The sequence below is a fragment of the Dendropsophus ebraccatus genome, chromosome 3 (genome assembly GCF_027789765.1).
Source record: "Dendropsophus ebraccatus isolate aDenEbr1 chromosome 3, aDenEbr1.pat, whole genome shotgun sequence".
Taxonomy (NCBI): Eukaryota; Metazoa; Chordata; class Amphibia; order Anura; family Hylidae; genus Dendropsophus; species Dendropsophus ebraccatus.
In genome coordinates, this window is record NC_091456.1 from 197039580 (window position 1) to 197053119 (window position 13540).

The 13540-nt window shown below is 45.6% G+C and overlaps 1 protein-coding gene across 1 annotated transcript; it reads left to right on the forward strand.

The window, feature by feature from the left end:
* The first annotated feature begins 2266 nt into the window (after positions 1–2266).
* LOC138786675 (oocyte zinc finger protein XlCOF6-like) lies at positions 2267–6355 on the forward strand. The gene is made up of 2 exons (XM_069963653.1): positions 2267–2576; positions 4613–6355. Exons 1-2 carry the CDS (start codon positions 2267–2269, stop codon positions 5980–5982), a joined length of 1680 nt encoding a protein of 559 aa, XP_069819754.1. The 3' UTR covers positions 5983–6355.
* Positions 6356–13540: the final 7185 nt, after the last annotated feature.

A 13540-nucleotide genomic window follows, 5' to 3' on the forward strand; every position in this document is an offset into this window, starting at 1 on the left:
AATCTGACGTGTTATATATGTTCCTCAAGTCAGTACGATTACAACCATATGTAACTTGTGTAACTTCTATTTTATTTGATGGCTTTTAACCCCTTAGGGACCAAGCCTATTTGGACCTTAAAGCGTAACTCTAATTTACATAATGAAATTACTCTGTGAAAAATCCCATGTGTTACCCATAAACTGTGTTGATAGCGTGTGCGCTCGCTGAGATATCCCCAGTTGTTTGTCTGAGAAGAAAAAATACATTTAGTTTTCCTGGCTGCATGAAAGTGGGTGTGGTCTCCCCTCCCTAACTGCTCTCCCTTCCTTCCCTTCCCCCTCCCTCCCTAACCGCTCCCACAGCACTGATCCCCCTGGGGACTCCTATATACACAGCACTAATCCCCCTGGGGGACTCCTATATACACAGCACTAATCCCCCTGGGGGACTCCTATATACACAGCACTGATCTCCCATTGAGATACTGTGTATATAATAGAGCACTGATCCATCACATTAGTACTCTATTACTCTGGTCTGCAGCAAACCAGATGCACTGATTGCAGAGTCGGGATCAGCGTCATTCAGACGCTAAACCTCGGCCAGCTCAGTAGCAGGGAAATCCCCTCCGCGATCACATCACGGCGGGGAGATCCCCTACACTAGACACCAGGGAGAGGGGCCAAGCACTATTTAAATGCAGCTGTCAGCTTTGAAAGCTGCATTTAAACAGTTAATTAGCCAGGAGCAGTGATCAGCCGTGCCGGCTAATACCCGCGGTCCTGGGCTACACATAGCAACCGGGGACCGTGGGCTGCAGAGAGGGCTCACCCTTGACGGAGCATGACGAGGTGTTTACATTGGAAACAAACATCATCTATGGGACTGTATTGTGGAGACGTCCACTGGGGGCAGCAGTGATGCAGTGGACGCTACAAGATGATTGTGGCCCCCGAGTGTCTCCTGCTTCACCTCATGGAGGAGAGTTCCATCATCTGCACTTTCCTGTCTCCTCCCATGTTCCCCCATATCCCCTCCTGTCCATGTATATTTCTATCTCCAGGAATCTAGAGCCGCATTACATTGTCTCCTCCTCTTCCCTCCAGGATCCTCTGCTGATATCTTCTATATAAGAGACCGACCCATCAACCATGGAGAGAGACAGAGACAAGATGGCCGACAGGATAATAACCCTCACCCTACACATACTCTTCCTGCTTACTGGGGAGGTGAGGGATTCTGGGAGTGATGTCATCATGACATCATTCTTATCTATGGAATAACAGATGGATAGGACTGGGGAGGTGAGGGATTCTGGGAGTGATGTCATCATGACATCATTCTTATCTATGGAATAACAGATGGATAGGACTGGGGAGGTGAGGGATTCTGGGAGTGATGTCATCATGACATCATTCTTATCTATGGAATAACAGATGGATAGGACTGGGGAGGTGAGGGATTCTGGGAGTGATGTCATCATGACCTCATTCTTATCTATGGAATAACAGATGGATAGGACTGGAGAGGTGAGGGATTCTGGGAGTGATGTCATCATGACATCATTCTTATCTATGGAATAACAGATGGATAGGACTGGGGAGGTGAGGGATTCTGGGAATGGATGGAGTGATAGTATGTGTCTCTCCATACACAGGATTACACAGTAGTGAAGAAGTCCTCTAGTGGGCGCTGTGGGGCCCCTGGGTGTGAAGGATGGGGAAGAACCCTGAGCTTAATCCCGGGGCCCCTGATACATGAGGAAATGGAGGAAGAGAAGATCCTAGAAGTCACCAACAAGATGGTGGAGCTGCTGAGTGGAGAGGTGAGACTGTGGCTGCTGGGAATGCTGGGACATTATACAGTAACACCACTGGAGGGGTGGGGGGGATGACTGTGTGATCATTGTGTGTGTCAGGTTCCTATAAGGTGTCAGGACGTGGCGGTCTATTTCTCCATGGAGGAGTGGGAGTATGTAGAAGGACACAAGGATCAGTACAAGGATGTGATGCTGGAGGATCAGCAGCCCCTCCCATCAGCAGGTAATAGACAGGACTATATACACACCTCCTCTCTGTATTATCTGGATGGAAAGAATGAATTCAGTCTCTGTATGTGTTCCCTCCAGTCAGATCCAGTAAGAGGACAGCACCAGAGAGATGTCCCCGTCCTCTTCTCCCACAGGATCAGGATCAGGTAGATGGAGATGTTCCCTATGATCTGTACATCCCACCTGACTTCTCCTCCTGTCTGATGACTTTTACAATATTTCTCTCACATCTTATGAATCAGGGGGAAGATCTGGACTATATTGATGCTACAGACATAATAGTTAAAGAAGAGACAGATGTGAGCAGTGATGAGCAGTATAAGGAGAACATCACTACAGGGAACGAGCTGAACTCAATTAATGCTACAGACATAAGGGTAAAAGAAGAAGAGACAGATGTGAGCAGTCATGAACAGTATAAGGAGGACATTGTTACGGAGGAGAATCTGAACTATTCTTATGCTATAGACATAAGCGTAAAACAAGAGGAGGAAGAGACAGATGACAGCAGTGATGAGCAGTATAAGGAGGACATCACTACAGGTAAGAGTCCTGAATATTATAAGCTCTGTGTCCTGTCAGTCTTCCCTGCTGTATATCCCCCATACAGTGACACATTATAGGAGATAACACACACTGTGCATTTATAATATGGACATAAAATACATCTATGTGGACGAGGCCGATATCTGCATCATCTCCTGTTACTACTGATGGGGGGGGAGTATTTTGCGGCTATTATACTAATAACTACTATTAGAATCCTATGCGGTTACACTGTGTGACCCCCACAATGTTAGCATGTCCACCCATTAACCCCTTCATGTCATGGCTAAGTAAAAAAATTTTCTCCTCTTATTTAAAGGGAAGGGTGTACAGATTTGTTTTAAAAGGCCAAAGCGCCTGTTTTTTCTTCATATTTCAGGGGGGTTTAATGTTTCTGCATTTCCCCATCTGGTAAAACTGACGTCTTATCGATGTTCCCCAAGTCAGTACGATTCCCAATTTATATCATCATTTTATTTTACTACTTTTAAAAAATTGAAACATTTGTAAGAAATTCCCCCTGTATAAATTGCTGGATTCTGACCCCTGTAACGTTTTATTTTTTGGTCTATAGAGCCGTGTACGGGATTTTTTCTCTCCATGATCTGTTGTCTTATCTGTATCACACTTTACTTTTTCACGACTTTTTATTCCGTCTTTTCTGGGATGTGATCAGTAATCAGCAGCTTTGCACCATGTGAGGAATGTGATCATTAATGATTCCACGTGCAGCGATAACAAATATGTGTTAGGTTGTTTGTTTCATTTTATTTTATTGGGAAGGGGGGGGGGTTGTTATGGAATGGATTTATTTATATTTAAAAAATCAATGGCAACAACGGCCGTCCTTTTACGCTGTGTGAAAATAGCCTAAAAGTGCAAAAACAATAATTGTCTGTGACATAAAGGGGTAAATAAAAGTATATCCAAGTATATCCAACTGTACTTCCAAAAATTTCTCGAAAGTTATACTTTGTCTTTACAGTGTCAGTCTCCCTGTCTGACTGATCTACTACACACAGTGCTCCCCTTTCTCGTCACCATTTCGGCTGTGCCCCCCATCTCGTCAACCCTCCATCTGTGCATCTCTCTCTCCTGTCACCTCTCCGGCTGTGGCTCGCCCTCCTGTCACCTCTCCGGCTGTGCCCACCCCCCTTCTGGTGTCACCTCTCCGGCTGTGCCCCCCCCCCCCCCTTCTGGTGTCACCTCTCCGGCTGTGGTCCCCCCCCTCCTGTCACCTCTCTGGTTGTGCCTTCCTCTGTCACCTCTCCGGCTGTGGCCCCCCCCCTCCTGTCACCTCTCTGGCTGTGCCCTCCTCTTTCCCCTTTCTTGCTGTGGCCCCTCCTCTGTCACCTCTCCGGCTGTGCCCCCCCATCCTGTCGCCTCTCTTGCTGTGGCCCCTCCTCTGTCACCTCTCCGGCTGTGCCCCCCCCCCTCCTGTCACCTCTCTGGCTGTGCCCTCCTCCTCTGTCACCTCTCCGGCTGTGCCCCCCCCCCTCTGGTGTCACCTCTGTGGCTGTGCCCCCCTCTCCTGTCACCTCTCCGGCTGTGCCCCCATATGATACTCTTCTTCTCACAGCTTCCATCATACTCATGGGTTTCCTGTCACACCTGAGATTTCATATGAAGCACAATAACTTAGCTTTACCCTTCTCCTCTGTGAGACTGCTGGTGGCGCTGGAGGGTTCCACGATGGGGGATGACGGAAGGGCTCCACGATGGAGGAGGATGGGAGGGTTCCACGATGGAGGAGGATGGGGGGGTTCCACGATGGAGGAGGATGGGGGGGTTCCACGATGGAGGAGGATGGGAGGGTTCCACGATGGAGGAGGACGGGAGGGTTGTACCATGGAGGATGACGGGAGGGTTCCACGATGGAGGATGACGGGAGTGTTCCAGGATGGAGGAGGACGGGGGGGGGGGGGGGATTCCATGATTTTACATTCTGGATAAGATTTTGCACTAAAAACCCAAAGTATAAATCTATGAAACATCTGTAAGGTTATTACTATTATTCTCTTCTCTATTGTCAGGTGACTGTACCCGGAGATCAGAGGGAAATCTGATATATTCAGGTTATAAAGCAGAGAATCCTATTACCCCAGATCTACCCTCAGCCCCTCACAGCAAAGATCTGTCATCTGATCCCTATATACCAGTCCCATCTACTAATTCATCACAGCTTACTAAGCAAAATAAGGAGAAAACATTGTCATGTTCAGAATGTGGGAAATGTTTTGCTCATAAATCAAATCTCACTGTACATGAAAGAACTCACGCAGGAGAGAAGCCATTTTCATGTTCAGAATGTGGGAAATGTTTTGCTCAGAAAGCACATCTCACTATACATGAAAGAACTCACGCAGGAGAGAAGCCATTTTCATGTTCAGAATGTGGGAAATGTTTTGCTCATAAATCAAATCTCACTGTACATGAAAGAACTCACGCAGGAGAGAAGCCATTTTCATGTTCAGGATGTGGGAAATGTTTTGCTCAGAAAGCACATCTCACTATACATGAAAGAACTCACGCAGGAGAGAAGCCATTTTCATGTTCAGAATGTGGGAAATGTTTTGCTCATAAATCAAATCTCACTGTACATGAAAGAACTCACGCAGGAGAGAAGCCATTTTCATGTTCAGAATGTGGGAAATGTTTTGCTCAGAAAGCACATCTCACTATGCATGAAAGAACTCACGCAGGAGAGAAGCCATTTTCATGTTCAGAATGTGGGAAATGTTTTGCTCAGAAATCAAATCTCACTGTACATGAAAGAACTCACGCAGGAGAGAAGCCATTTTCATGTTCAGAATGTGGGAAATGTTTTGCTCAGAAATCACTTCTCACTATACATGAAAAAACTCACACAGGAGAGAAGCCATTTTCATGTTCAAAATGTGGAAAATATTTTACTAACAAATCAAATTTTGTTAAACATCAAATGATTCACACAGGGGAGAAGCCATTTCCATGTTCAGAATGTGGAAGCTGTTTTATTCGAAAAGCAGATCTTGTTAAACATCAAAGAATTCACACAGGAGAGAAGCCATTTATATGTTCAGAATGTGGACAATTCTTTACTCAGAAATCACAATTTATTACCCATCAAAGAATTCACACAGGGGAGAATATGTTTTCATGTTTAGAATGTGATAAAAGTTTTACTCATAAAAGAGATTTTGTTAAACAACAAAAAAATCACACAGGAGAGAAGCCATTTGAATGTTCAGAATGTGGGAAAGGTTTCAGTTTGAAGTCACAGCTCACTGTGCATCAAAGAACTCACACAGGAGAGAAGCCATATTCATGTGATAATTGTGGGAAATGTTTTGCACGGAAATATAACCTTATGAAACATCAAAACTGTCACTCAGGGAAGAAGCTGAGTCAGATCGCTCAGTGATCAGTCAGACGTCTGTTCTCCAGAAAGCAGATAGAAGCCGGATACCACAGCTATGTATTCCCCATGTACAGAGGAGATTTGGCGGTAATACAGATATCATATACCGCAGCTCCAAACTTCTCACCAATTGGTAATAAAATGTTTCTTCTAAACCTTAGTCTCCTCTCCCTCCATCTCATGTGGATATATATATATATATATATGGTTATGATGATGTGACAGATGACACAGGTCCTGAGTGGGCGGCAGCGGCTTCCTCTGCATAGTTAGTGGCCATGCATACACAGTACAGGAGCAGGGAGGCCGGGGAGGATCTGGAGTCCCTGCTGCTCTATGTACAGTGTATTAGTGCAGCCGCCACAGGATGGACGGACAGGAGAATAGAATCCTGTCTATCACCAGACTCTCGCTGGGGGGAGGACGGGACTCGGGGGGAGGACGGCCATGCTGAGTGGGATCAATTCTTATGGATTTGTTCTTTTTTTTGCATAAATCCCCTGATGATCCGGTGTTCACATTATCTACCGCTGAAACGAGTCGGGATTTGCTTTAATATCTCCTTTTTTTTTTTTTTTTTTGCTGCATCATTTCTAACATATAATTGTAAGGAATATGGATGGCCCTGTCCCTATTGTGTGTACAGTTGTATTATATGTGGTTATGAAAGTGTTTTACTTATTCAAACACAACATACTGTTCTGTGTATTCCACTCACTATACCTTAGCTTGTCCAAACAGCATAAACTCTGAGCAGTTTATTGAGGGTCTCTGGTCAGGAAACACTGGTCCGGGGTTATTGAGGGTCTCTGGTCAGGAAACACTGGTCCGGGGTTATTGAGGGTCTCTGGTCAGGAAACACTGGTCCGGGGTTATTGAAGGTCTCTGGTCAGGAAACACTGGTCCGGGGTTATTGAGGGTCTCTGGTCAGGAAACACTAGGCCGGGGTTATTGAGGGTCTCTGATTGGCCAATCCATATGCCTCACAATAATCTTTGTCTCTGATAGATTTATTTCGGCCTTGAGTTTTGGGTAAATGTGAATGAGAATGTGACGGTCAGTGTGGACAGGCGGAGGGGTTTACAGGGGTCATACCAGGCCCAAACCCCATTACAGCGCTGTCTATCCTTCATGTAGGGATTTCATAGGATGAGGGGAGAAGAAGTCATCAGACCCGCTGGAAGGAACAGAATTAATATGGTTGAAAAAAGACAAAAGTCCATAAAGTTTGGCCTACAGGAAACCTGCTATGCTGATCCAGAGGAGGCAATAACCCCCATGGGGCAGATGTCAGTCACAAGGAGAAGATTTCTTCCCGTCAGAATAATCCCTGGATCAGCGTCCGATCACACCCAACTTTTACTTATTAACCCCTAATAGTGTGGGATGGTATTTTTGGAGAATAGTGTGAACAGAGTCATAGATGTGCTGCCAAAATTTCCCTTTTTTTCTGTTGAATGTGGGGGGTGTGGCTACCTCCTGTTGGCCTGCACTCCACCCATGTCCCAAGGCTGCTATAAAAGAGATCATTTGGCTCCTATATGCCCAGTTGTAGCTTATTCAACCCAGGAGAGGCCATTGCTAGTGAGAAAAGGGTCCATCTCTCGAGGGCGCCTTAACGTTGGTGACATGGTACACTCTGTTTGATCAAATAGTTTGCTAAGATCCTCACTTTTCTAAAAAAAAAAATATATATATTTTAATTTTTAAATATTTTTGGAGAATGCAGATTTATTCAGAATGTGATTAATAAAACAGTGTAGCCAGGGTACGAGCATTAGGTAAGATGGCACATCTTGGAAAATCTATCTACAACTACCCAGATGACAGTTTTCCCCTTGGACAGGGGCAAGTCTGTAATGAAATCCATCAAGATGTGTGTCCATGGTCTCGTAGGCACTGGCAGAGGATGTAATAAACCCTCAGGTGGCCTACGAAGGACCTTGGACCTAGCACAGGTCTCACACAAATCAACAAAGGACTTGACATCTCGGGCCCAGGAAGGCCACCAGTAGTGGCGTGAGAGCAAGTACCCGGTCCCCGCCACCACTGGGTGACCAGCTAACACAGAGCTGGGAATCTCCTCCAAGACTCAGAGGCAAAGATTAGGGGGTACAAATAACATTCATTCCGGAGTGTTAAGGGGCGCCATCGACTGAGATTCAGCGATCTGAGTCACCAGGTCCGGCTGCAAGATGGCCACTACCACACCAGGGGACAGAATATTATTGGGCTGGACCTTGGAAGTGGTCTCAATGTCCAAGCTGCGGGACAGGGAGTCAGCCCTGACATTCTTGGAACCAGGCCGGTAGGTAATCTCAAAATTGAACCAAGTAAAAAACAAGGCCCACCTGGCCTGACGTGGGGTAAGACGCCTAGCTTTGTCCAGGTACATGAGGTTCTTATGATCGGTAAAAACCACAACCTTATGTTTTGCACCTTCCATTCATCAAAAGCCATCTTTATAGCCAGTAACTCTCTGTTCCCTATGTCATAGTTACATTCCGCCTCGGAGTACATTCTAGAGAACAATGCCATCCTTGAGATAGAACCGCTCCTACCCCCACCTCAGATGCGTTCACCTCAACAATAAAAGGACCCTCAAAGTCTGGCTGTATCAACACTGGAGCCTCTGAGAAACTGCCCAAGTTGGTTAAAAGCCATGATAGCGTCTGGGGTCCAGTTTTCGAAACCCGCCCTTTTCTTAGTTAGATCTGTAAGGGATTTGGCAATGAGAGAGAAACCCTTGATGAATTACCTATAGTAATTGGCGAAACCCAAGAACGTCTGCAGAGCCTTGAGGTTATTGGGTCGCTCCCAGTTTTCGATGGCTATGACCTTTAGAGGGTCCATACTAAATGAGTTTGAGGTTATCTTATACCCCAAAAATGAGACCTCCTGTATTCAAAATTGGCACTTTGACAACTTGGCGCAGAGATGATTTACTCTCAGAAGCTCCAGTATGGACATGCAGGATGTGAGAAGACCAATCGGGGGGAAAAAAAATCAAAATGTCATTCAGATACACAACCAGAAAACGACCAAAGTATTCACAGAAGATATCATTGCCGAAATGTTGGAAGACTGCCGGGGCGTTGCATAACCCAAAATGCAGGACAAAACACTCAAAATGACCTTCTGGGGTATTGAAGGCAGTCTTCCATTAATGACCTTAGCGGGTGCTGGTTCTTAACCGTGATCTTATTTAACTCCCGACAGTCAATACAGGGCCAAAGACCACTGTCCCCCCCCCCCCCCCACACACACACAAAAGACGTATTAGTCTTACCGGTAAGACGGTTTCTCCGAAACCTTCACGACGGCACCACAGGAGTTAACTCTTGCCCTAGGGACAGGAAAAGCACACAGCGAGAGGTTAAAAGCCCCTCCCCTTCCCCTAGACACCAGTGCATTATAACCATGTCTTAGCACCACGTGAGTATCGTACATTAATACAACATACAATACAGGGGGGGATGTTGGTGCCGTCGTGAAGGTTTAGGAGAAACCGTCTTACCGGTAAGACTAATACGTCTTTCTCTCCTCACCTTCACGACGGCACCACAGGAGTAATACCAACAAATTACCTTAGGGAGGGACCACAGCTTGTAGAACTTTCCTACCAAACGCAAGGTCTTCGTTGCGTTGTAGCTGTAGCCGGTAGTGTCTTGTAAAGGTATGTGGAGTAGACCAGGTGGCTGCTCTGCAGATCTGTTCAATAGATGCACATGCCTTCTTTGCCCATGTTGTTGCTATAGCCCTGGTGGAATGGGCTTTGACCAGCAATGGGGATGGTAAATTCTGAAGACTATAGGCTTCAATTATAGCGTTTTTTATCCAGCAGGCTAACACGCTCTTTGACACCTTTTTGCCCTTGTTTTTCCCTTGGAACTGAATAAAAAGTGATTGATCTTTCCTCCACGGTTCACATACTTTGAGGTAATGTAAGACTGCTCTTCTTACATCAAGGGAATGGAACTTTTGTTCCAGGTCAGTTTTTGGTGAAGAACAAAAGGAGGGAAGAACAACGTCTTGAGATCTGTGAAAAGACGTTACTACCTTCGGTAAGAAATTTGGATCTGTTTTTTAAGATAACTCTGTCTTCCTGGATCAGGCAGTAGGGTTCTCTAATAGTAAATGCCTGCATCTCTCCTACTCGTCTTGCTGACACAATTGCTACAAGAAAAGCGACTTTGTATGATAGAAATTTTAGGTCACACTCTGATAATGGCTCGAAGGGAAGTTGAGTCAGACCTTCAAGTACAATGTTTAAGTCCCAGGGGGGAAGTAAATTTTTTATAGGAGGATTCTGTCTGACTGCACTTCTCATAAACCTTTTCACCCATCTGTTGTCAGCAATGTTGGAATCATAGATTGCCGATAGAGCAGAAATCTGCACCTTGAGGGTGGCTGGTTTTAAGCCTTTGTTTAGGCCTGCCTGAAGAAAATCCAGAATAAGCGGGATGTTGGGATCAGCAGGAAAGGGCGGTTTAGTTGGGCACCAGGAATTAAAGACTTTCCAAATCTTCAAATAGATTTTTGAGGTCACTGGTTTCCTGCTATTCTGGATGGTAGAAATTACTCTATCTGAAAGCCCCTTGCTTCTAAGCATCTCCCGTTCAGGATCCATGCTGAAAGTTTTAGATTCGCAAGTCCTGGGTGGAGAAGTGGACCCTGATGTAGAAGGTCCGGGTCTGACGGCAGAAGCAGAGGAGGTTCCAGGGCCATCTTCTTCAGTATCCCAAACCAGGCTCTTTTGGGCCAGAATGGGACTATTAATATTACTGTCACCTCTTCCTTTAGGATCTTTTGTAGTGCCTTGGGTATTAGGGGAACAGGTGGGAACCCATAGGCCAGGTTGAATGTCAAGGGGTGAGCTAGTGCGTCTATTCCTAATGGTTTCCCAATTGGTTGAAGGGAGAAGAAGTTCTTTGTCTTCTTGTTCCTGTGGTTCGCAAAGAGGTCCACCTGTGGTGAGCCCCACTCCTCCGTAACCATTTTGAAGACTGAATCCTTCAGGATCCATTCCCCCGGCAATAGGACATGCCTGCTCAAATAATCTGCCTGGGAGTTTTCTATTCCCCGGAGATGAGTGGCTGTAATTGAGAGGAGGTTCTCTTCCGCCCACCGGAATATCTTGTCCGAGATATATCGGAGGGAGTTTTGTTTAGCGCTCCCTTGGTGTCTTAGGTGCGCAACCACTGTTATATTGTTCGAGAGGACATGAAGATGAGATCTCTGCAAGGTATCTTTGGCCTGTTGCAAAGACATCCATACCGCAAGGAGTTCCCTGTAGTTGGATGATCTTCCGGATGTTTCCTGAGACCAAGTGCCCTGGTATAGAAAAGAGTCCACCTTCGCACCCTAACCTGACATGCTTGCGTCTGTGGTAAGAATCTTCTTTGGAACTGGGTTCCAATGAACACCTTTCCTCAGATTGACTGGGTCTAACCACCAGTTCAGAGAGTGACGGACTGATAACGGAATCTTCATTATCTTGTCTAGCCCCCACTTCTGTTTGTTCCAAGATGAGAGAATTTGGAACTGCAGAGGTCTGGAGTGTGCCTGGCACCATGGTACTGCTGGAATGCATGCGGTCATTGACCCCAGAATTGACATGGCTTCCCTGATACGACATGCTCCCTTCCTGCGGAACAATTTTATCTTTTCCATGATCGCGACCTCTTTCTCTGATGGAAGAAAAGACATCTGTTTCTCTGAGTTTAGAAGAATTCCCAGGAAGATTTTTTCTGTACCTGGGTTGAGGTCTGATTTTTTGTCCTTCAGGAACCATCCCAGCGAGAGAAGGAGGTTCCTGGTAAGAGATAGATCCTCTAGAAGCTTCAGTGAAGAGTTTGCCACTAGAAGAAGATCGTCTAGGTAGGCAATCACGTTGATACCCTGCAGATGTAGATAGGAAATGACCTCGCTAATGATGCAGGTGAATATGCGTGGAGCTGACGAGATCCCGAAAGGAAGGGCACAGAACTGAAAGTGTTGTACCCTCCCGTCCATCTTGATGGCAAACCTTTGGTATTTTTGGGAGGATGGATGTATCGGGACATGGTAATACGCGTCTCTTAAGTAGATTGACGCCATCATGGTGCCTGTTGGGATTAGTGGAGTTGTACTCTTTATTGACTCCATCTTGAACCTCCTGTATCTCACATATTTGTTTACAGGTTTTAGGTTGATGATTAGTCTGTCGGTCCCATTGGGCTTGGGAACTAAGAATAGATTCGAGTAGTGTCCCCTCCCTAGTTGCTTCACTGGGACCGGGATCACTACATTGGAGCTTATCAAGTTCCTCACACTTTGAATAAGTTCCAACTGAAGGGATAGAGAGGATTGTTGGGAGATTCTGAACTTTTCGGGAGGAGATTGGATAAATTCTATCTTGTATCCCTCTCGGATTACATCTATAATCCATTGATTCTTTGTGATCTGTGTCCAAGACTCCCAAAACTTGGACAATCTCCCCCCGACTGGAGCTATGTCATTGTTTGTCCTTTCCATCACGGGGCTTGAAAAAAATATTAGAATTCTTGCCCCCTTTGGAATAGCTCCAACGGCCTCTTTTTGATTTCCCTTTATATTTGTCCTGATATTTAGGTTGTTGAGTCTGCTCCTGTTTCTTTTGGGTTTTCTCCTCTGGGAGAGCCTTTTTCTTGTCGGATGATTTTTCTAGAAGCTTATCCAAGGCTGACTCAAAAACGTATTTACCCTCAAAGGGTAATCCACAAAGTTTGGATTTGGAGATATTTTCTCCCTTCCAATCTTTCAGCCACAAGGCCTTTCGGGCCGAGTTAATTAGGGCTCCATCTTTGGCAGCGACCCGTATAGCCTCGGCTGAGGCATCTGCTAAGAACCCAATGGCATCTTTTAAGAGAGAAAGGGAGTCAATAATTTTATCTCTTGAGGTTTTACTCCTCAGATGTTCTTCTAATTGATTGACCCAGACATGTGATGCTCTGGCCACACAGGTAGCGGCTATATTGTTTTTGATTGAAAAAGTCAGTCTCCCATGACTTTTTCAATAAGCTCTCTGCTTTTCGATCCATAGGATCGCAAAGTTGTGTGGAGTCCTCAAATGAAATAATAGTCTTTTTTTGAGACTTTCACCACCTGGGCATCCACCAGAGGGACCTCCCATTCCTCAGTTTCCTCAGAATCAAAGGGAAGACGTCGCCTGATATCTGAGGGAACTGACATCCTCTTCTCGGGTTTTTTCCATTCATCAGAAATTAGTTCTTTTATGGTTTTATGAATGGGAAAAACCTAATTTCTTCTTTGCCTTAAGACCCGCAAATAATTGGTCTGCGGCCGAGATCTCCTCCTCCTTTTCCTCGATACTTAACGCAGTTCAGACTGCTTTTAGTAAAGGGGAAATCCGTTTAGAAGGAAAGAAATACTTCTTCCTTGATTCTTGGGTGTCCGAAGCGTCAGATCGAACCCCAGAATCAGAAACCTGGCCTGATTCCACTTCAGATATTGAGGAGGAAGAGGGAGACCTGTGTCTTTTAGATGTAATAGAAGACACTGAGGATCCCCAACATCCTGG

Excerpts from the sequence above, each read along its gene's own strand:
- LOC138786675 (XM_069963653.1), top strand. The coding sequence starts at position 2,267 with ATGAATCAGGGGGAAGATCTGGACTATATTGATGCTACAGACATAATA. Across the intron at positions 2,577-4,612 it reads TAAGGAGGACATCACTACAG|GTGACTGTACCCGGAGATCA; the intron begins GTAAGAGTCCTG and ends CTCTATTGTCAG.